Source organism: Sebastes umbrosus, chromosome 18, assembly GCF_015220745.1.
Source record: "Sebastes umbrosus isolate fSebUmb1 chromosome 18, fSebUmb1.pri, whole genome shotgun sequence".
Classification (NCBI taxonomy): domain Eukaryota; kingdom Metazoa; phylum Chordata; class Actinopteri; order Perciformes; family Sebastidae; genus Sebastes; species Sebastes umbrosus.
Genome location: NC_051286.1, coordinates 10137079 through 10158447, shown reverse-complemented (window position 1 = coordinate 10158447; position 21369 = coordinate 10137079). Strand labels below are relative to the sequence as shown.

Below are 21369 nucleotides of genomic sequence, written 5' to 3'. Positions count from 1 at the left end.
CAAGTGTGATTGTGCTTTTCCCTCATTAAATCCCTTTAATGTTGCTGCTGCGCTGACCCAGTTCAGCCTGCAGGGAAAAAGTTTCATCCTGTCTTGTTTCCCGTCTTGCAGCTCGAGGAGGCCAACGGCGTGCTGCAGGCCGAGCAGGAGGCGGCGGCGCGGCTGAAGAAGAGTCAGGCAGAGGTGCAGAAGCAGTGTCAGAGCTTTGAGGTCAGCCTCAGAGAGATGCAGGAGAAGTGCGGCCAGCTCGAGAGCAGCAAGATGGAGCTGGAGAAGCAGCTGATGGGGATGCAGGCCGAGCTGGAGGAGGAGAGGAGAGACCGCAGCCTCGGGACAGAAACTATTACTGACCTGCAGGGTGAGGAGCGGCTGTCTATTACACTTAGAATAAAATAAGTAGTTCCACGTAGGTTAAAAGCAAGACTATGTAACTTTTGAGGAGAATAAATGTTATTTTTCATCTTTAGAAATGAAAAGTTGACTTTAAAACATTATAACATAACTATCAGTTGTAGCTACAGTGACTGCTGTTACATAGTCTCCCTTTAATAGTCACACGGTGGTTGGAAATGAATAATAAGCAGAAGAAAAATACTGTTAAGATGTGCTTGTTTTCTTCAATAATCACCACCTTAGCAACCAGCCAGTTATTATTTACAAGCCTTTTATATTTCAAATGTGTCTATTAAAATGTTATAAGGTTAGAATGTACCAGTCAAATGGGTACAGTCATAACTGCAGGTATTCAAACTGCGATCTTCGAGGGCTCATTCAGTAAACATCTCCTCAGTAGCAGGAAAAAAGGCATTACACAACTCTGAGCTTAGGGGCTGGACACGGCTATTAGATGTGAATCGTTGTTTTGGACCGGGCCTTGGGAAATATCCGATCATAGGTGGAAACATCTGTTCAAAAGGGCTCTGAGAGTAAAGCGAGCCAAAGCCGGACCGGAGCCAGCAGCTCTTGTGAGACGCTGTTTGGAAACTTGCTCAGTCCGCGCAGAGAGGCCGGTCGCTGAGGTCAGAGGGGACGCGGCAAAACAAAAGTGTTGCCTGTTTAGCTGCGATGCCTCATGCTTTTCCAAACTCTCCATGTGGGTGGAGTTAGTTAAAGGGAAAATAAACATGAAGTGTGATGTTTTTTTGCACATTGGAGGTGTACAAGAACATTATGTCATGTCTCACCTAGGATCTGTTTGAAGCTGAACAGCTCAGGAACATTTTCTTGTAGTTTTTGCTGCTATATTCCTTCTGTAATTTCTTTATTATTTCCTTTTCCCATCACTCCTCCTCCTCAGGACGCATCTCTGGCCTGGAAGAAGAGGTGAAAGAGGTGAAGTCTTCCCTCTCCGAGGTCCGGACTGAGAAGAAGCAGCTACACGAGAAGCTCAACGACCTCGAGAAGGTTGGCTGTCATTTATAATCACTTGTTTTCAATTTGAGAATTGTGTTGACATGACTTGAAAATGTACTTTTTGGTCGTTCCCATGCCATAAATTCTATTCAAAACATCCCTTTACATGATAGCCATTAGAAAACCTAACATCCTCCTTTGATTTTACAGGAGAAGGGCAACCAAGAGATCGACCTGACGTTTAAGCTGAAGTCGCTCCATCAGAGTCTGGAGCAGGAGGAGGCCGAGCACAAGACCACCAAAGCCAAGCTGGCAGATAAAAACCACATCTACCAGTCCATCGAGGAGGCAAAGTCCGAGGCCTTAAAAGGTGAGAGCAAGTGGGAGGACAAAAGTATGAAAGATGATTGCAGGATGGATAAAATGCATCAGCTTATGGTCAGTAGTTTAAATTGTGATTAACTTAGCTCACTTAAAGCATAGTTTTTTTCATGCACTGGTAAATTTTAGGCTATTTTGCTTCCATGACTTCTGTCTTCTTTCAGACTAGTGGAAAGAAAACATCTTAAATATACATTTAGGTGTTGATTTTATGACACTTTGTCGATTTGCGTCTGTAGATTTCTCCTAAATTCATCAAAGTTAGCATTAGATAATGCCTCATTTGCATATTTAAACATAAAAATTTCAGAAAACTTGTAATACAAAAAATAATTATCTTAATGTAAGATATCACCTGGGGAAGTTTCATGGTGATATCTATTAGTTATTTGTTTTACCCTATTTACCTGTAGTGTCGCCCCTTAACACAAATATTGATATAAAAAGACAAAACGTGGAAAAGTGGCTTCATTTAATCAGGAAGGCTGGAGAAGCAATGAAACATCACTTTAAGAATATGATTGGTGTATTAGACCTTGCACAATCTACATTTCTTGACTAAAAATAACTCTAACAGGCCTTCAAATAACAATACTTGGCTCTCTGATTGTCCATTTATCTGCTGCTCCAAACACATTCACCCCAAAGGCAGAAATTGTGTTGTCGATACTGTGATATTGAGCGCAGCCGGGTAGATTAACCTCCTGATGGTCGTTTTGTTTGGTCCAGAGATGGAGAGCACCCTGCAGGACGAGCGCAGCTTGAAGCTGCAGGTGGAGGGAAAGCTGCTGCAGCAAGAGAAGGACCTATCCATGCTGGACTGCGACTACAAGCAGGCGCAGCACAAACTGGGCGAGCTGCAGGCACAGAAGGAGAAACTCTCTGAAGAGGTGCGTCTCGCTCTTAATCTATTTATCTCTTGATGGAAAATTAGCACAATTTTTATACTCTATTTAATAGTCTTATTTAATTCTTATGAAATAAAAATGTTTTTTTTTTCCTCCACTGTGGATATTTGCAGCTTTTCCTCCTGTCAAAACCAGAGTCCATTCAAGTTTTAACTGATTTTCAGACATAATAAGCACTGGGAAAACACCTTGGCTTTATTTTGAGACTTTTAATAAACTATTTCATAGAGTAATTCAATATGAAAATAATCATTACTTGCCGCCCTAATTCTGTGTTCTGCAGCTTGAGTTGTTCCCCATAACCGCCACCACTGAAAAATGCATGTGTGTGTCTGTTGGTGCAGGTAAAGAGCCTGAACTCGCGTCTGGACCAGGAGATCCACAAGCGGAGCATGAGCCAGAGCGACCTGAAGATGCAGACCCAGCAGGTGTCGGTGCTGCGCTCCTCAGAGAAACAGCTCAAACAGGAACTGAACCACCTCCTGGACATGAAGCAGGTCCTGGAGAAACAGATCCAGGAGCTACGCAGGTCAGCACACACACATAATGAGCATAATGCAACATAAACACACAACGCAGCTGAGTTTGCTGTAACGCTGTTTGGTAAATTGTTGTGGAGAATCTGATTCATGGTGTCTGGTTTGAGGCTCTGGTTGTTAGTCGGCCAGCAGCAGTGACTGACAGACTGTTGGTCCTGTTCCAGGGAGAAGCAGGAGGCCGGCGGCCAGCTGAAGGATCTGAAGGACCAACTGGAGGCTGAGCAGTATTTCACAGTAATTCTAACCATCAATCTTCCTTCTTTTGTGCACCTTGTCTAGCAGACTAGCAAAAAAAAAAGTCTAAATCGATCTACAATATGGGGCTTGAAAGATATGAGCTTTTTATTTTCCACCCCCGTCCTGAATCTGTGATACTGAACTGAATCCGAAACTGTTTTCCTCCCAAGACCCTTTACAAGACGCAGGTCCGTGAGCTGAAGGAGGAGTGTGATGAGAGGAATAAGCTGTACAAAGAGGCGCAGCTACGACTGGCAGAATATCAGGAGGAGAGGTAACCAGTCTAAAGCAGTCTAGCACTAAAATGACCTTTCTATTCCTGTTTTAAACAACATACAGACACATAAAGTCCAAATATCAACAAAATGAGAGCAAAAAAAATGAAACCAAACCAAAAAGATTTAATTCAACATAAAACAAAAAATGTTAAATGATATAAAATAAAACAAAGTATAAAGCATGTAACACAAACAAGGTGTTATGCATAGAATTGAAGCATGACAAACAGAACAGAGGGTGTATTTGCACCCAGGTGAGAATAGTCACATGGCAGCTATTCGGCTATTTACACCCGGTTAAGAGTAGTAGTAATATAAAAGAGCAACAAGGAGTAGGTTGTGGTGGATGAATGGGTCAAACTCAGGATTTCCACCCCATATACTGGGCTTTGAGTCCTGTGGGAAACCTATTTTTCACTTGGTTGACTTATTATTTTTTATTTAAATAATTATTATTTAATTATTATTTTTTTATAAAAAATATTTATATAATAATATATATTTTATATTATTATTATTATTATTATTATTATTATTATTATTATTATTATTATTATTATTTTCAGTTTGGTAAGGTTTAGGCACCAAAAACTACTCGGTTAGGTTTGGAAAAATATACTAATACTAGTCTAGTATTGTTGGCTACTGACACCTAAAAATAAATACTAAAAACTCATATGTTGATGTCCTATGAAATGTCAGTGGTAGTGAAGCATCCTCAGGATAACACCAGAAAGATGACATTTATCTGTTTTTTAGAGAATGGAACAGACTTTCCAGATTAGTGTTATTTCTCCTCTGTGAATTCATCTCACAGCCAAAGTGGAGGACTTGACCTTTAACTGAGTGAGTGGACCAGATTAGCAGCGTCCCCAGATGCACTGCAGACAAAGATTACTGTGGACAACTGTGATCCAGTGTAACTCTCGCTTGGAAACTGGTGCATTGACAATGACTGTTTGTCCCCGCTAAAGGCAGTCTGGCATAATAACAGCAAGGATTTTTTTGTATGCAGTTCTAGCGATTTCATATGGTAATAACCGTTCCTTTCCCTCCTCCTCCTCCCTCCACAGGGGTTCCATGACAGCCCAGCTGGAAGCCAGTCTGACCAAGGCGGACTCTGAGCAGCTGGCTCGCTCCATCGCCGAGGAGCAGTACTCGGATCTGGAGAAGGAGAAGATCATGAAGGAGCTGGAGATCAAAGACATGATGGCGAGACACAAGCAGGAGCTCGGCGACAAGGAGGCCACCATCAGCTCGGTGAGATCACAGTGGGGTTCAAGAGCATTTTTAGTTTATTATGAAGTATATGTTAAATTCAAATATAGGATGTCTTCAGCCATAATGAAGAACTTTTTCGGGTTGTTCTGAAATTCAAAATTTTTGTTCTTTCCTTTACCAGAAGTATTTCATAAAGAAGTTCACAACATAGACTGTATAATAGAAGTGGACGTAGTCACGGTGACGTCACCTATTGGTTTGTGTACTGCAGTTTTGAGGCCTCGAGTTTGGCATTTTGTCCGTTGCCAACTTGTTTTTTTGCAACCGGAGGTGACACGAGAGGGTGGAGCTAAGTGCAACCGAACGCTGAATAAGACATTTTAGGCGACCAAAAAGGTTATTATTAACTTTCATGAACTGAAAACACACTGTGAAAGGGTTAAATTTGTAAGATGAAAACACAGACAACGTTGTGGTAGCGACTTGTCAATCAAAAGGTAGCCCCGCCCTAAAGCATCCCCTGCTTTATGGTCTATTTGACTCTAAATGGGACCATAATTTACTAAATCAACATCATGCTGTATTGAAGAAGACTTGAAACTAGCAAATGAGACTATAAACTCATGTTTACAATGTTTACTGAGGTAATAAATCAAGTGAGAAGTAGGCTCATTTTGTCATAGACTTCTATACAATCAGACTTCTTTTTGCAACCAGAGGAGTCGCCCTCTGCTGGCTATTAGAAAGAATGCAAGTTTAAGACACTTCTGCATTGGCTTCACTTTTCAGACCCGGAGGTTACTGCCTGGTTTACATCCATGTTTACTGGCTTGCGTTCTTCTTTCATGCCTTTTGTCGGCACTTTGCTGCCTTTCTTGGCGCACTACTGCCACCAATTGTTGATCAGGGGAACAGCCTGAAATTGGCGGCAGGAAAGGAAAAAGATGCAAATGGCCGCGGACCCGCTCACAAAAACATTGGTGCCTTTAATTGGACGATTTACAGTATAAAAAATGTGAATAGTACTGATTTATTGTTTTGAAATGTGCTAAATAAATTAAGGTATCTTGCTTGATTGCCACCCCTACAGCTGGAAGAGTCCAATCGCACCCTGACGGTGGATGTGGCCAACCTGGCCAGCGAGAAAGAGGAGCTCAACAACCAGCTGAAGGAAATGCACCAACGTGAGTGTCATTTGGAGTTAATGAGCACATTTCTACAAGAATGACATTTCCCCGAGTCCTGGGAAATGTGTTAAAAAGCCGTCTTACACATCCAGATGATTTATGGGGAGAGGTTCTATTAAAATGTCACTAAAAGTGGCCGTTAATCTCTTCATCGGGGAACCAAGTGTCTGTAGAACGGCAGAATATTGGTCTTCAAACTTGCGCTTTAATTTATGGATTGCTTCTCTAAAACTTAAGTAAGTAAAGTATGTGAGTGCTGAATTTATATTCTTCCCTGCTATTTATACAGAGCTCCAGAAAGCCATGGAGGGGGAGAAGCAGATGAGCTCGGTCAAACTGTCCTTTGAAAAGCTGGTGCAGAATGAAAGGACGCTAAAAATTCAGGTGTGTGTCTGGGCGCCTACACAGGTCTGGCAAGACTGCAGTGTTTTCTATACTTTACTTTTTACCGTCTGACTTTTTACGACTGTTATGTCACATCATTTGTTGTTGAGAATAATATTCAGCTGCAGGCTTGTGTTGAACTCTGGGCAAAATCACTGAGATCTGAAACTAGTCTCAGTGCAGCAGCATTGATATTCCTGCAGGCTTCCCTGTGTGTGGACTGAATTCACATTAATCACAAAGAAATCTCTGACAAGGCACATTGCTGTGTTTTTTTTTGTTGCTCCCAGGCTGTCAACAAGCTGGCCGAGGTGATGAACAGGAGGGAGACGGTGCGAGGAGGCCACCGGAGCATCGGCAACGAGGTGCACAGGAAGGAGAAGGAGAACAGGAAGCTGCAACTGGAGCTGAGGACGGAGAAGGAGAAGCTCAACAGCACCATCATCAAGTACCAGAGAGAGCTGACGGATATGCAGGCGGTCAGTATGCAGACAAATGGCATAAATATATATATATACTAGGGCTGTCAATCGATTCAAATATTTAATAGCGATTAATCGCACATTTTGTATCTGTTCAAAACGTACCTTAAAGGGAGATTTGTCAAGTATTTAATACTCTTATTAACATGGGAGTGGGAAAATATTCTTGCTTTATGCAAATGTATGTATATATTTATTATTTGAAATCAATTAACAACTCAAAACAATGACAAATATTGTCCAGAAACTCTAGTATGACATGAAAACCACATGTTTCATTAATGTGTTAAAGAAATTAGTGGCGTTAAAACAAAGTTGCGTTAACGCGTTATTATGGCGTTAACTTTGACAGCCCTAATATTTACACACTAAGTTGTGTGCAGATATTACAATTATAACTGCAAACAATAGAAAATATGTTGAACTGCAATTAAAAGCCTGCTCGTGTGTGTTATTCAGCTGATAGCAGAAGAGAACCAGGTTCGTCTGGAGCTTCAGTTGGCGTTGGACAGCAAAGACAGCGACATCGAGCAGCTCCGTTGCCAGATCACTTCCCTCAGCGTTCACTCTCTGGACTCCACCAGCATCAGCAGCGGCAACGACCTGGACGCGGGTGGTGACGGATACCCAGGTAGACAAAGTAGACTCACACTCACCATCCTTTTAATTTGGCAACCAACATGTACGTTCAAATGCTGAAAGCCAGTCAGCAAATACACTTCTGCATGCACTTCCTGCATTCCACTTCCTGCAGTCTCTCTTGCTGTTTCCTTTGTTTTCACTTTGAGCCTCTTCCAGGCTGATTGTTTTTGACCTTTTCCTCTTTCCTTTTCCTTTTCCTCCTCATTTCACCTCAAATTCTCCCTTCATGGTCCGGCGCAGTGCGCATTACTCACTCTCGCACTTCAGAATCAATGTCCTTCACCTACCAGCGCACACACAAATCTGTCTGCATCGACACCCGGCCCAACCTTCACTCTGCTCACACCCTCTTCGACTCTGACTCCGAGGATGACGACGAGTACGACGGGGCGGTGGAGCAGGGCCGCCGCCCCCCCCCTGGCCCTCACCTACGAACAGCCCTCTGAGGCTGAACCTGCAGGTGACCCTGCATGGCGGTTCAAACCTGAGATGGGGATGCTAGTGAAAACTCCTAACAGTTGTTTCTAACATGCATCCATCTAAAGATTCAGTGTTTTTTCCTGAATTGAGAAAGTTTCAGCTAATCCCTCTACTCTGTTGACTCTCTGCTGTGCTTTAATCCTTTTTAATGTTCACTGGACACGTGAATACTCACAGCTTGATGCTGGCCTGCTTTCCTCAAATTTATTCCACTGCAAAAGATGTGGAGATTTTTCCAAGAGTGAAGTTGGTGTGTGAGTTTTTCCTGAGATAAAAAAATAAAAAAGCTTTCCATTTTAGTTTTCCTCACCAGACATCTGCCATGTTTTGTTCCTAATAATCCCTCTAGCTCCCACTGAACACTGTAGTCTGTTGTTGAAAACCAAGTAGCAAAGCTTCGTGCCACTTGCCCTTTTGGTTTTAGCGAGGAATCATTACCTCTCCAAGTGATGAGGCTTCTGTTTAAAGAAAATGCCACCAAATGCCGCCATTTCAAAATGTCAAGGTGTTCTTTTTAAGTGGTTCACATGATTAAAGGCACTTCTCTTTCTTTGTGTTAACATCTTCCTGTTTTTTTTCTCTGCACCCTTAGACTCCAGGCTGGAGGGCTGGATTTCACTTCCTGCCAAGAACACAAAGCGGTTCGGCTGGGACAGAAAAGTAAAAAAAAGTCCACCGCTATATCTCATGTGTACAGATTTGTTTTCTTAGTAATCACCATGAGGTTATTTTCCCCCCCTTCTAATCCCTCGTTTCCCTTTCCCTTTAAAAGTATATAGTTGTGAGCAGTAAGAAGATCCTGTTCTACAACAGCGAGCTGGACCGAGAGCAGGCCAACCCTTTCATGACCCTGGACATCGAGTGAGTCATTTAAAGCTGGGTTTGAACATGCAATACCAGAAATTAATAGTCAAATTTATGAATAGAGCACTTTTTAAACAGTAGTTATTTGAGTTGTTATCACAGACTGTATCACTGACCATCTCTCTCCCTCCTACAGTAAGCTGTTTCATGTCCGACCAGTCACTCATACTGATGTGTACCGTGCAGATGCCAAAGAAATTCCAAGGATATTCCAGGTAATGAGCGAGGACACTTCCTGTTGCCATCTCTCTCTTTCCCCTCTCCCTCCGTTCAGACTGTCAGAATAAATCCGGTTCTCAATTCAACTGTCTGCCGCAATAAATCCTCAAATAAAAATCCCTATCTTTTCTTTCCCCAGATCCTGTACGCCAACGAAGGCGAGATTAAACGTGATCAGGAGTCTGCGGTGGAGCCCGCGACGTACGCCGATCGTCCCTCCTACATCAGCCACAAGGGCCACGAGTTCATCCTCACTATGTACCACTTCCCATCCAGCTGCGAGGCGTGCACTCGGCCCCTGTGGAACGTTTTCAAGCCCCCGCCGGCCCTCGAGTGCCGCCGCTGCCACACCAAGTGCCACAAAGATCACCTGGACAGGAAGGAGGAAGTTATCTCGCCCTGCAAGGGTCAGTACGCTCAGGCGGCCCCCTGTGTGATGATGATAAGTGGCTGATGTTAAAACCACAGAACTCCTGTTTATAATCGTTTTAAAATCCCTTTCTTTTCCAGTGAACTATGACATATCCACCGCCAAAGACTTGCTTCTGCTGACTAACTCCCAGGAGGAGCAGCAGCGCTGGGTCAGCCACCTCCTCAAACGCATCCCGAGGAAACACCCGACCATGAGTCCTCCCTCCGCAGCACAAAACATCCCTCCTGAGAAGACATCGCGCTCCTCTCCGCGGCCCTCCCCGCGACATTCACCCAGGGGTTCGCCTCTTATGACGAGCCATCGCGGAGCCATCAAGATCCAGCCCAGCAGACAGTCATCAGGGAAAACCAGGTGAGGACTGGGGAAGGTTTTACTGCATACAGAAAATAATATTTTGATTTTTTCACCCATATTAAAGCTCAGTTTGTTTCTGTGGTATTTTTTATGTGACTGTAATGACTTAAATATGACTATCTTGTTCTCAAGTTATTATTATGTTCTTTCAGTGTTTTATTTAAACCACAAAATAGTGTATTGGCGTCCCAATATTTTATCAGGTATGTTGGAAAAAAGGCAAAAGCAATATCAAGAAAAAAGCCACCTGCACACTGAGAAGATGTTCCCAAGTAAAGGTTTAATGAGTACAGCTGCTGTGTGACGTTTCAACACCTGATGAAGACGTAATGTCAACATGTCATAGCTGTACTTTTTGGGAACATCTATTTAGTGTTCTGGCACCTTTTTTCTTGATTTTTTTTTCAATTTCATATATTAAAACTCCAGAAATGTATCCGTCTTTGTTAAGAAACGCGACAAAAAAAATCTACAATGCAGAATTTTTTTGTTAAAATTCTCATATTGTTATTTAAAAAGATACCATTCAACCCGCAAATGGTCATTTTAAAACTGTTTAATTTTGGACGCTGGTGCTAATCTGTAACTCATTTGTGTTTTGCCCCATTTTTTCTCGCCATTTCCCGTCAGTGTCACAAGAGAACTCAATTCACTGTAAACTGTAGTGATGAGTGTCGTTTCGCAGTAGGAAACATGACTTTTGGGTGAATGGGACAGAGAAATCAGGGTGAAAATGAGCAAATCTTACAAAAGAATCTATGTATTTTTTAGTAAATTGTTGTTTAAGAAAACTGAATCGTAACCAAAACAACTAGCTTTACTTTGTTGTCTGTGTTGTGTGGATGTCTTGCTATAAACCAGACTCTTGAATCATTTTCATAACGCTTTCTGAAGCATTAAAGCTCCAACACGCCTTCTCACACAGCGTTAATAGTCGCCACCTAACTGAGTAGGAAGCCATTACGGGAGTCACTAACTGTAACTGTCTTGTTTTCTGTGATTGATTAAGACACCACATACTCAAAGTTTGCTCTCTCTCAGTCACAACCTAACTGGCTCTCATTCCTCAGCGCTGGCCCCATGCTCCGTATCATCCTCCACTGACCTTTGACCTCTGACCCCCACCATTCTAACATCTCTCATGCTGGGAGACTGTAAGTAGCAGAGCTTGTCGCGCCCGCCCCGCCCCGCCGTAAACGCTGTGCTGTCATGTCCATTAACACTCCCCTCGTCATAACCAGCTCAGTTAACTACTCACAGCTCCACGCCGCCCCCTGCTGAACCTGGCATGTATTGCCCCAGCAGTTCATGAAGCACTCCACGATGAACCTCGTTACCGTTTCAGATTGCTTGAGTTTGGCCTGAAAGACTGGAATTGGCAGTTGGATGATGCCGATAATGATGATGATGATGATCTGTTCTTCTGAAGGAAGTGACAGAGGGGGGACGGAGGGTAACTGGACCGCTGCATGTGTGGTGGTTGCAGTCAGTACGAGGCCTTAATGTGGCCAGAGGCATGTTTTGGTTTTTGTGTGATTTCTAAATTTACATTTGAGTGGAGAACTTCATTGTTGCTACAAGAATAGGTTGACAGTTGGTTGACCACTCACATCTGTACATTAAATATGGAGCAGCAGCCAGTTAGCTTAGCCTGGCTCCGTCCAAAGCAGCGCTCGAAATTAAGGACGTCCCGTCGTCCCGGGGACATTACAAAATGAAATTATTTTATGCGTCATGGTTGTTTTTTACCAACATTAGCGAGTTAAGCCACGCTATTATTTAAACTGACTTTACAAACGCAAACAATTTAGAATAAAATGGAAAAATTATTGATGCTATTTTTAATTTTCTGTGAGATATGTTCAGTGTGTGTGTGTACATTTCCATCGCTGTGTACTGATCACAAACAGGTTTGCTTTTTTGCACTGCAGTTTGCAGTGATGCATTTATCGATCAAACCGTTAGAAATAAACAAGAAACTGTAAATGAACCAATGACTAAAAGAATAATGAAAACTGATTGTGGCCAAACACCTATAGGGGGATTTAAAGTTTTTATTTAGATATAAGTGCAGGACCAGAGTGAGTCAGTGAAGTGATGTGATTTAACTGGCATAGTTTGTCATAAATAGTTTATAATAAAACTATATATTATGTAGAATGAAGAAAAAGAACTCTGGTCCGAAGGTAACAAAATCCATCTACCAGCTCCTCTGTAGCTCACCCAAACAAAGCGTTCTAAAATATAATAATAATAATATCCAGAATACCTTTGACCAGAGCCAGGCTAGCTGTTTCCCCCCGTTTCCAGTCTTTATGCTAAGCTAACCACCTGCTGGCTGTAGCTTTATATATACTGTATAGACATGAGTGGTGTGAATCTTCTCTCCTCAAACTCTCTGCAATAAAAGCAAATAATGTGCTGAAATATTTCACATCTTGCAAACATGCAGACTAAGATTATTCCCATATATCTGTCTGCTTTTTATGCATTTTTCCTCATGCATTGTGTGGCTGCTGGACAGCGTCCTCGTTTAATATGTGTGGATTTTGTGTGGGCGTGCCTTTGAAGTGCAGCCATTCTGTTGGTAGCATCCCAGGTTCTCACATCATTCTCTCTCTGTCTCTCTCTCTCTTCACAGTTAACCCTGGCTCAAAGATGTGTATTTTCATCTTTGTGGATTAATGACCGCCGTCTGGACACAGTGCCTACGTGTGTTATTTTTTCAGGGAAGTAGACTGGAAAAAAAAAAAAAAACACTAATCATGGACAGAAAGTGGCCGTCGCCATGAGAACCGGAGCTGCCTTTTGTCATTTTAACAAGAAGAAAAATGAGCATTCATATTAGAGTGAGACTTCATCTAAAGAAAAGTACCAAAAAATAACTCACTCTGTGATTAAAACTGCCTTATTATTATTATTATTATTAATAATATAACCATCCTGACAAAAACATGGACATTTTATTCTGTCAGATGCGGCGACTCACGTGGATTTGTGTTTGTGAGGTGTTAGGCATGTGTGCGTGAACATTTTGTAAATAGGATCAAGAGGTCTGTTTGTGTATTGTGTAACACAGAAAGTGTAGCTCATAGTATGATTTATTTTTATGGATATAAGTCAGCAGCACATTATACAGTATATGCTTGTCTCTGTAAATGAATGCAGTTTTCATTACACAAAGTAGATCCATCACAACATGAGACACAATAATGTGAATTGAACAGAAACGATGTGTTTTCTTCTCGCCGTTCATGACAAATTCAAATAAATTACCCTGGAAACAAATAATTCATGTTTCATTCATTGTTTAAAGTTAAACATGTGGGATTTGTCTCGATATAAAAAAAGCATGACAATGATTTATTTTGTGTCTTGGTGTCTTATTTGTAACCTTTTAGTCTGAATTTCACACCTCCAGTTTAATGTAGATGCTGCATGAAGCAGTAGATGAACTAAATGTTTACAGATATGATCAAGTTGAATGAGTTTGTCTGTTTTTTGGGGGGAAACTGGGGTTTGAATTTGGTTTCTCCACCCACATGTTCCCATGATGCACTGCACCTGAATTATTATTATTATTAGTGTGGTATCAGTGAACGAGGTGTTTGAATTTAATCATTGTGAAAAGAATTGGTCGACAGGTTTGGAAATACATTTATTTGCTTTCTTGGTGAGAGTTAGGTGAGAAAATTGATGCAGAACGTCTGCCTACCAGCGCCTCTAAAGCTCACTAATAAACATGTTATATATCATGTTTGTTTAATTTGTTGCCTTAATTATTAGTGTGGTATGATATACTCATTAAATCATAGCAAATTAAATGTAGTGTAAATTGTATAATAATACTAAAGTGATGTAACAACATTAGGGCTGCAACTAAAGATTATTTTCATTGTCGATTAATCTGCCGATTATTTTCTTGATTAGTTGTTTGGCCTATAAAATGTCAGAAAATGGTAAAAAAAATGTCGATCAGTGTTCCCCAAAGCATAAGATGATGTCCTCAAATGTCTTGTTTTGTCCACAACTCAAAGATAATTCAGTTTACTGTCATAGAGGAGTAAAGAAACCAGAATATATTCACCTTTAAGAAGCTGCAATCAGAGAATTTAGACTCAAACCGATTAATCGCTAATGTAGAGCCCTTGACATCATAAACACAGAAGTGTTATAGGAATATTGTAGTGATCCTTCTAGAGGTGTTACATCTGACTACAGTGTATTTCAGGAGACTATTTGAACTATACCAGAATAGGTCTGTCTCTCTATCTCGCAAGTGCATGTGGAGTGAGTGGGCTTGACTGAAATAAATCTTTCAGAACAGCCTAAAGCCAACTGGCACTCATCATACATAATGTAATGGTTCATCATGTTGCCCATCTGCTAAAACCGTATTTCATAACGCAGGTCTAATCCATTCTGTCTATCAGCTGTGTGACTGTATGTTCCGGTTAAATGACCATGAAAACCTGCTGCAGCGACCGCCGCGACCTCAGGTGGCACGCAGCCTTCTCCGCCTGTTTCTTTCTCCTCGTCGTGAATCAACATTCGTTCTTTATCTCTAGTCTTTCATTTACATTTCTATAAAAGGACGTCTTTTTGCAGTTGTGTTAAGTATATTTTCTCAAGTACTTAAAGGAACATTTTGCATGTGTAGGAATAAGTTGTAAACATTCTGTGGCAACTATATTTAGCTTTTCTGAAGATTAATTCAATTTTCAGCAAATCAAATCCACTTCTTTTTATATTGATGATCGTGCATTTCTATATCTCCCTTACATAATCTCTCCCTCCTCCTACTTCCCCATATCTAAAAAATCCAAAGTACAAAATAATGTAAACATCTAACTTAGTTTTTCACCCAGTGGCAAACAGATCAGAATGGTAAACTTCATAATATGCTCACATGAACCCATAGACTTCCACATCATATTTCAGAATCAGCAGTTTTTTAGTAGAACTATAAAACTTTATTCAATAAACCCGACATAAACTAAGTTTCCAGATTTTGTACTTTCCCCGCAGGTTGGAGTCATCGAGTTTGTTGCAACTGCCTGTCCTTGACAGATGACTGTGCAGTGAGTGGGTCCTTGTTTACTCAATAAGTAATGATTAGATCGGGGATTCTGCTCCACAAATGAGTCAGTAATTTTTGACCACTGTTGAATCTGATAAAAAAAGAGCGGTCCGGTTGCTCCTCACCCAACTTGAAGACAACAGTAAGTTTTATTTTGTTACTCATGCTACTAAACATCATGTGCATGACCATACGTTTTATTTTGTTGCTCATGGTACTGAACATCATGTGAATGTACTTACATTTTATTTTGTTACTCGTTCTACTAAACATCATGTGCATACATTTTATTTTGTTACTCGTTCTACTAAACATCATGTGCATGAACATACATTTTATTTTGTTACTCGTTCTACTAAACATCATGTGCATGAACATACATTTTATTTTGTTACTCGTGCTACTAAACATCATGTGCATGAACATACATTTTATTTTGTTACTCGTGCTACTAAACATCATGTGCATGAACATACATTTTATTTTGTTACTCGTGGTAATGAACATCATGTGCATGAACGTATGTTTTATTTTGTTACTCGTGTTCCTGAACATCATATGCATTTTATTTTGTTATTCATGGTACTGAACATTATGTGCATTTTATTTTGTTACTCGTGGTACTGAACATTATGTGAATTTTATTCTGTTACTCGTGGTACTGAAAATTGTATGCATGACGTATGTTTTATTTTGTTACACGTGGTAATGAACATCATGTGCATGAACAAATGTTTATTTTGTTACTCGTGTTCCTGAACATTATGTGCATTTTATTTTGTTATTCATGGTACTGAACATTATGTGCATTTTATTTTGTTATTCATGGTACTGAACATTATGTGCATTTTATTTTGTTATTCATGGTACTGAACATTATGTGCATTTTATTTTGTTACTCGTGGCACTGAACATCATGTGCATGAACGTATGTTTTATTTTGTTACTCGTGTTCCTGAACATCATGTGCATTTTATTTTGTTACTCGTGGTACTGAAAATGTTATGCATGACGTATGTTTTATTTTGTTACACGTGGTAATGAACATCATGTGCATGAACAAATGTTTATTTTGTTACTCATGGTACTGAACATCATGTGCATGAACTGGATATGATGTGTGATATTTTGCAACTGTTGAATTACTTCAGTGGGGTATTTAAGTCCTTTCTGTTGTCTTTTCCTCCTCATCTGTAACTCTCTGTCTCCTGTTCTTCTAGTAATGAAGTCCTGGTGCACCCTTGCTTTCCTCTGGTTGGCATATTTCAGCCATGGAACTCTGTCCTGCCCGCCACTTTGCAAATGCTACCACAGAAGAGCTGAGCTGGTCTGCAATGAGGTTCCCCTGACAGAGTACCCCTCCGAGGGTCTCCCGAAGAACACCACCATGCTGACCATCCAGTTCACGAACATCACCTCCATCTCGGAGCAGGACCTGAACGCCACGCCCCTGCTGAAGGGACTCCACCTGTACAGCAACCATCTGAAGAACCTCTCCTCTCATCTCCTCAGAGGCGTCCCTCACCTCGACACTTTGGATCTCACGGGAAACAAGCTGTCCGACCTGCCAGCGGATGTCTTCAGCCACGCCCCGCTCCGCAACTTGGTGCTGAAGAATAATCAGATTGAAAAAGCGGATGCCGAGTGGCTCCCTGGTAACAGCAGCATCACCTGGTTGGACTTATCTGGGAACAGATTGACGAAGATCCCGACCGCTCTGCTTCAGAAGCTGCCCCACCTGGACAACCTGGACCTTACCAACAACCGTCTGGAGACGATCTCTGCAAATTCTCTGGACCCGCTGACCAAACTTGAGAGGCTGAACCTGCAAAACAACAAGCTGGACACCCTGGATGCGTCCATACTCCAGAGCAACCGTAACCTCACCTATCTGTTCCTCTCTCGGAATAAGCTCAACAAACTCCCCCAAAACCTTTTCCAGGGGCTCGCTCAGCTCAAACTCCTGACTCTGGATGACAACCAGCTGAGCCACATCCCTGCAGGTCTGCTGGACCCTCTGAGCTCCCTGGACGAGGAGGGGCTGGACCTGACCGCCAACCCGTGGCTGTGTGATGGGGAGGTGGAGTACCTCTGGAGGTGGCTGCAGAAGAACAAGAAGAAGGTCTTCCTGCCTGAGACCGTCACGTGTACCGGACCGCAGGCTCTGGTGGGGCGCTCAGTCATGTCACTGACAGAAAGTGAACTAAACCTCCAGTCTTAACATTTTACATCCTCATGGTTATAATCTGATATGGTGATGTAGCCAGTTGTCTTACTCTTCAATCACTGAAACATTCTCTTTTGTTAATGTGAATGTATAATTAAATATGATACGAGTAAAGAGATCGCTCAAGAATTTCTCTTTGTTCTGTCTTTTTTCTTTCTGTGCTTGTAGGCAGATTTTTGGACAAGAAAGCGAATAAGCATATTTCCAAAAATGTTGAACTATTACTTCAACAGATCTTTATGTTCTTTAAAATGACAACACATTAACACAATCAATCTTTGGGGGGTTGTAGTGTAGCCCAGTTTTAGTGAAGATACTGGCATCATACTGTCATACTAGCTTGTCACGGAGGAGGTTAAATATCGCTCCACACTTTTGGCGAGGAAAAACTGTCATGGTCATTTTCAAAGGGGTCCCTTGACCTCTGACCTCAAGATATGTGAATGAAAATGGGTTCTATGGGTACCCACGAGTCTCCCCTTTACAGACATGCCCACTTTATGATAATCACATGCAGTTTGGGGCAAGTCATAGTCAAGTCAGCACACTGACACACTGACAGCTGTTGTTGCCTGTTGGGCTGCAGTTGGCCGTGTTATGATTTTAGCATATTTTTTACGCTAAATGCAGTACCTGTGAGGGTTTATGGACAATATCTGTCATTGTTTTGTGTTGATAATTGATTCCCAATAATGAATATGTACATATATTTGCATAAAACAGCATATTTGCCCACTCCCGTGTTGATAAGAGTATTAAATACTTGACAAACCTCCCTTTAAGGTACATTTTGATCAGATACAAAATGTGTGATTAATCGCAATTAATCATGGGCGATTAAATATTTTAATCGATTGACATCCCTATCAAGAAGATGATTATGAAAATGGATTAAAATAAATTAGCTCATTCATTCAGTTTTATAACGTATTATGCATTTGCATAAAAATGTTCTTGCAGGAATGAATAAAAACTAAATATTGATTTGTGTGTGGTAACATCTTTACTTTTGGAAAGAACCACTCAGTGGTTGATGAGCTGGTTTGTTTGCTTGGTTTTGTTTGCCTCTCTTGCAACATTTTGTCCTGACTGACTCATTGCTGGGAACAAATACACTCAACGTTATACAAAATCAAGTCGGTGATCAAAAACAGAAGGAGCTCTGCGGTGCCTGTCAGGTAGGATTGTGCATTTATGAGCAGATTTTCACAATGCAGTGAGATTACTTGTAAATAGTTGTGTTTAGATTATTACATTTTCTTGATATCTGTCTCATACTGTGTGTGTTTCCTTTGTGCAGTGCTTTAAAGATGAACTTGTGGACGCTCCTGACTCTCATTGCTCTGGCTGAGTGCGCCCACTCTTGTCCAGATCTGTGCTCCTGTTCCTTTACACCAGAGGTGGTGTGCAGCACAAGCTCCCTGACACATTTCCCTGTGGACGGTTTACCCTCCAACACCAATCGACTATCCATCCAATCCACCAACCTCAGCAGTATCACAGCCAGCCATTTGAGTGTCGTGCCCCTTTTAACCAACCTCCAGCTGTATCACAGCAACCTGAGGAGCCTTCCTTCAGATCTGCTGAAGGACGTTCCTCACTTGAACACGTTGGATCTGACAGGAAATCAGCTGGTTCGTCTTCCTCCAAATATCTTCAGCAACGTCTCACTTCGTAGTCTCGTGCTGAAGAATAATCTGATTGAAAAAGCTGATGCTGAGTGGTTTCCCGGCAACAGTAGCGTCACCTGGTTGGACTTGGCTAATAACCGTTTAACAGTTGTACCCGTCGCTCTGCTTCAGAGGCTGCCCAATCTGGAGGATCTAGACTTGAGTGACAACAATCTGCAAGAGCTCCAACCTGACGCCCTGAAGAACCTGCACCACCTGGAGAGGCTGAATCTCGCCGGTAACAAATTAAGCTCCCTGAAGCCAACAACCTTCACCCACACCCTGAAACTATCTCATCTATATTTGCAGGAGAATCAGCTCCAAGAGCTGCCAGCGACCCTCCTCCAGGGTCTCCTAAATCTTGAAGTTCTGATGCTGAATCAGAATCAGCTGCAGCATTCCCCCTCAGGGCTGCTGGACGACAAGAATTCCTCTTTCCGGGTGATCTTAATAGGAAACCCCTGGATGTGCGATGAGAGGATGGAGTATCTGTGGAAGTGGCTCACTGTGCATCCTCAAAATGTTATCTTTTTGGAGGAGGTGACGTGTGCAGGGCCTGAAGCCCTTAAACACAGACAAGTGGTCTCTTTGACTGACAGTGAGCTCGGACTTCACAAGACTCAAAATGAGTGATGGGGAGGTGGTCAAAAAAAATGTTTTTGGTCTCTAAATTCCACTAAAATCATATGTCAAATGATAAGTTATTGATTGTGTCAAAGGCTGAAATAAAACTATGATTCATTCTTTTATCCTGCCCTACTTGTTTTAATGATCTCTCCATTGTTTGGATATTGTCCAGCCCACTGGGTGGCATAAGACACTCAATACATTTTCAAAGCAATGAGCTGAACAGACTCAGCTAAAAATCTATCAAAGCAAATCATAATGGGATGCTAATATATATTGATTTTGTACTGCGAGGCAGAAGGTAAATGAGTATAATTCAAAGTATGGACAAACTAATCATACTCTGATTAGCATGGACATCAGGCGGTGTCGCAGAATCGCAAGAAATCCAAGCGCTCGTCCCTCCTTCCTTCATGTATTTTTTAGATTTTCTTCCGTTGAATCTTTACTCCAACAGATCTGTCGCACTTGGTGTTGGTTGCATCACAGATTGCAGCATTGTTTCAGTCGTGCCCTTTTGTTTTTAATGATGTTGAGCATGTGGGAGTGTGTGGGCAGCGCATTGGCTCAGTCTTCAAGCTGACCTCTTCTGGGTGTGTTTAAATATCTCTCTTTCTTTGGGTTTCTCTCTCTCATAGTGTGTGTTTATATCTTCTGTACAGTTATGCCCACACATACACACACACACCCGTGTCCTCAAGCCTTGATCGCAGTAAGTGCACCCCCTAATTTATTACACTTATAAAATATAACACATTGCCTCCTCTAGAGGCGGTTACTTATGAAAATTAAACCTCGTTTTTTTTAAATACTCCACAAAGAGCGGAGGGAAAACTTCAGGGGTTTTGATGTATGTGTTTCATTCTCCCTCTCTGAATTGTATCCCGGAAGGTTAAAGGTTGAGGAAGTGCTGGTATACGATAATTCCCTCTGGATGGGAACATCTGTTTAGTGGGAAAGTGAACAAAAGGCAGTCTCCTCTACCTTTAAGAAGTATTGCTGCTCTGTAGGGCGAGACAGTTAATCTCCACCTGCTCCTGTGAATCCCCCAGGCTCTGATAGTGTGTGATGGCAGGCAGGTCGTTCCCTGGATAAATGAGGATGAGGCTTCCCTCTCCTGATCAGTAGGGAGGAATGGAGCCCGCTCTCTGGCTCGCTGCCGTACGGTCGGCTAATGATGACGGACTGACAATGAAATCCAAAAGGTCACAGGCCCAGCCTTGAAAATGACTGTAGCCTTTCTGAATTAGTGTTGTAATAACGGAGGTATGATTGTCTTTGAGTGCTGCTCGTTAACCAGAATAGGGCACTAATTACTTGACATTTTTCCAATAATCAGCTGAATCTCTGAATATATATTTTCAGGTGATAAACTCAGTATAGCCTTTGCTTTTTACAATTTGTTTGTCATATTCATTGAATTATGTTCCTTTTATTTCTTGCTTTAGCTCTGCACCAATAAGAATTTAGAAAATATTTTCTCATACACTCAGCAATAAACTGTTAAATGGCTTATTCATAACTCACATTTCAATGCAAAATTGAAGCAGTGGTGGGAAGTCAAGAAGTAACATTTTTACATTTTATGCACAAGTTATGTTAGTGACACGTTTTCCTCTATGTTACGTTGTTTACATACATATTTTACCTAGTTAACAATCTTATTTTAATCTTATGTTATGCATTCTATGTATTATATTTCATTTTATTTTTATTTTCATCTTATTATATCTTTTATAATGTGTTTCTCGATGCTTTCAATATTTTATATAAAGCGCTTTGAATTGCCTTGCTGCAGAAATG

General features: G+C 41.4%; 3 protein-coding genes across 7 annotated transcripts in view; all 3 read left to right on the top strand.

Annotated features, from left to right (window-relative positions):
- LOC119477000 (rho-associated protein kinase 2-like) overlaps nt 1-13253 on the top strand; it is a 31950-nt gene extending 18697 nt beyond the window's left edge. The window contains exons 15-34 of one of the 5 annotated variants that reach the window (XM_037750748.1): nt 112-358; nt 1298-1404; nt 1564-1723; nt 2464-2624; nt 2987-3171; nt 3346-3415; nt 3589-3692; nt 4770-4956; nt 6008-6101; nt 6394-6488; nt 6779-6967; nt 7430-7601; nt 8685-8752; nt 8865-8953; nt 9093-9171; nt 9315-9582; nt 9686-9959; nt 11033-11116; nt 11308-11415; nt 12604-13253. In XM_037750748.1, coding sequence (XP_037606676.1) covers nt 112-358; nt 1298-1404; nt 1564-1723; nt 2464-2624; nt 2987-3171; nt 3346-3415; nt 3589-3692; nt 4770-4956; nt 6008-6101; nt 6394-6488; nt 6779-6967; nt 7430-7601; nt 8685-8752; nt 8865-8953; nt 9093-9171; nt 9315-9582; nt 9686-9959; nt 11033-11066 — 2583 coding nt within the window. In that variant the 3' untranslated portion in view covers nt 11067-11116; nt 11308-11415; nt 12604-13253. Of the gene's footprint in view, nt 1-111; nt 359-1297; nt 1405-1563; nt 1724-2463; nt 2625-2986; nt 3172-3345; nt 3416-3588; nt 3693-4769; nt 4957-6007; nt 6102-6393; nt 6489-6778; nt 6968-7429; nt 7602-7852; nt 8073-8684; nt 8753-8864; nt 8954-9092; nt 9172-9314; nt 9583-9685; nt 9960-11032; nt 11117-11307; nt 11416-12603 lie in introns of those variants that run through there. The other 4 variants (XM_037750746.1, XM_037750747.1, XM_037750749.1 and 1 more) reach the window with 4 other exon arrangements.
- A 1781-nt stretch (nt 13254-15034) lies between these two features.
- On the top strand, nt 15035-17398 carry LOC119476584 (leucine-rich alpha-2-glycoprotein-like). Its single transcript, XM_037749970.1, has 2 exons — nt 15035-15184; nt 16263-17398. The coding sequence occupies exon 2, from the start codon at nt 16265-16267 to the stop codon at nt 17261-17263; it is 999 nt and encodes a 332-aa protein (XP_037605898.1). The 5' UTR covers nt 15035-15184; nt 16263-16264; the 3' UTR covers nt 17264-17398.
- Nucleotides 17399-18011: 613 nt separating this feature from the next.
- On the top strand, nt 18012-19693 carry LOC119476657 (leucine-rich alpha-2-glycoprotein-like). Its single transcript, XM_037750072.1, has 2 exons — nt 18012-18447; nt 18570-19693. Exon 2 carries the CDS (start codon nt 18580-18582, stop codon nt 19570-19572), a length of 993 nt encoding a protein of 330 aa, XP_037606000.1. The 5' UTR covers nt 18012-18447; nt 18570-18579; the 3' UTR covers nt 19573-19693.
- Nucleotides 19694-21369: the final 1676 nt, after the last annotated feature.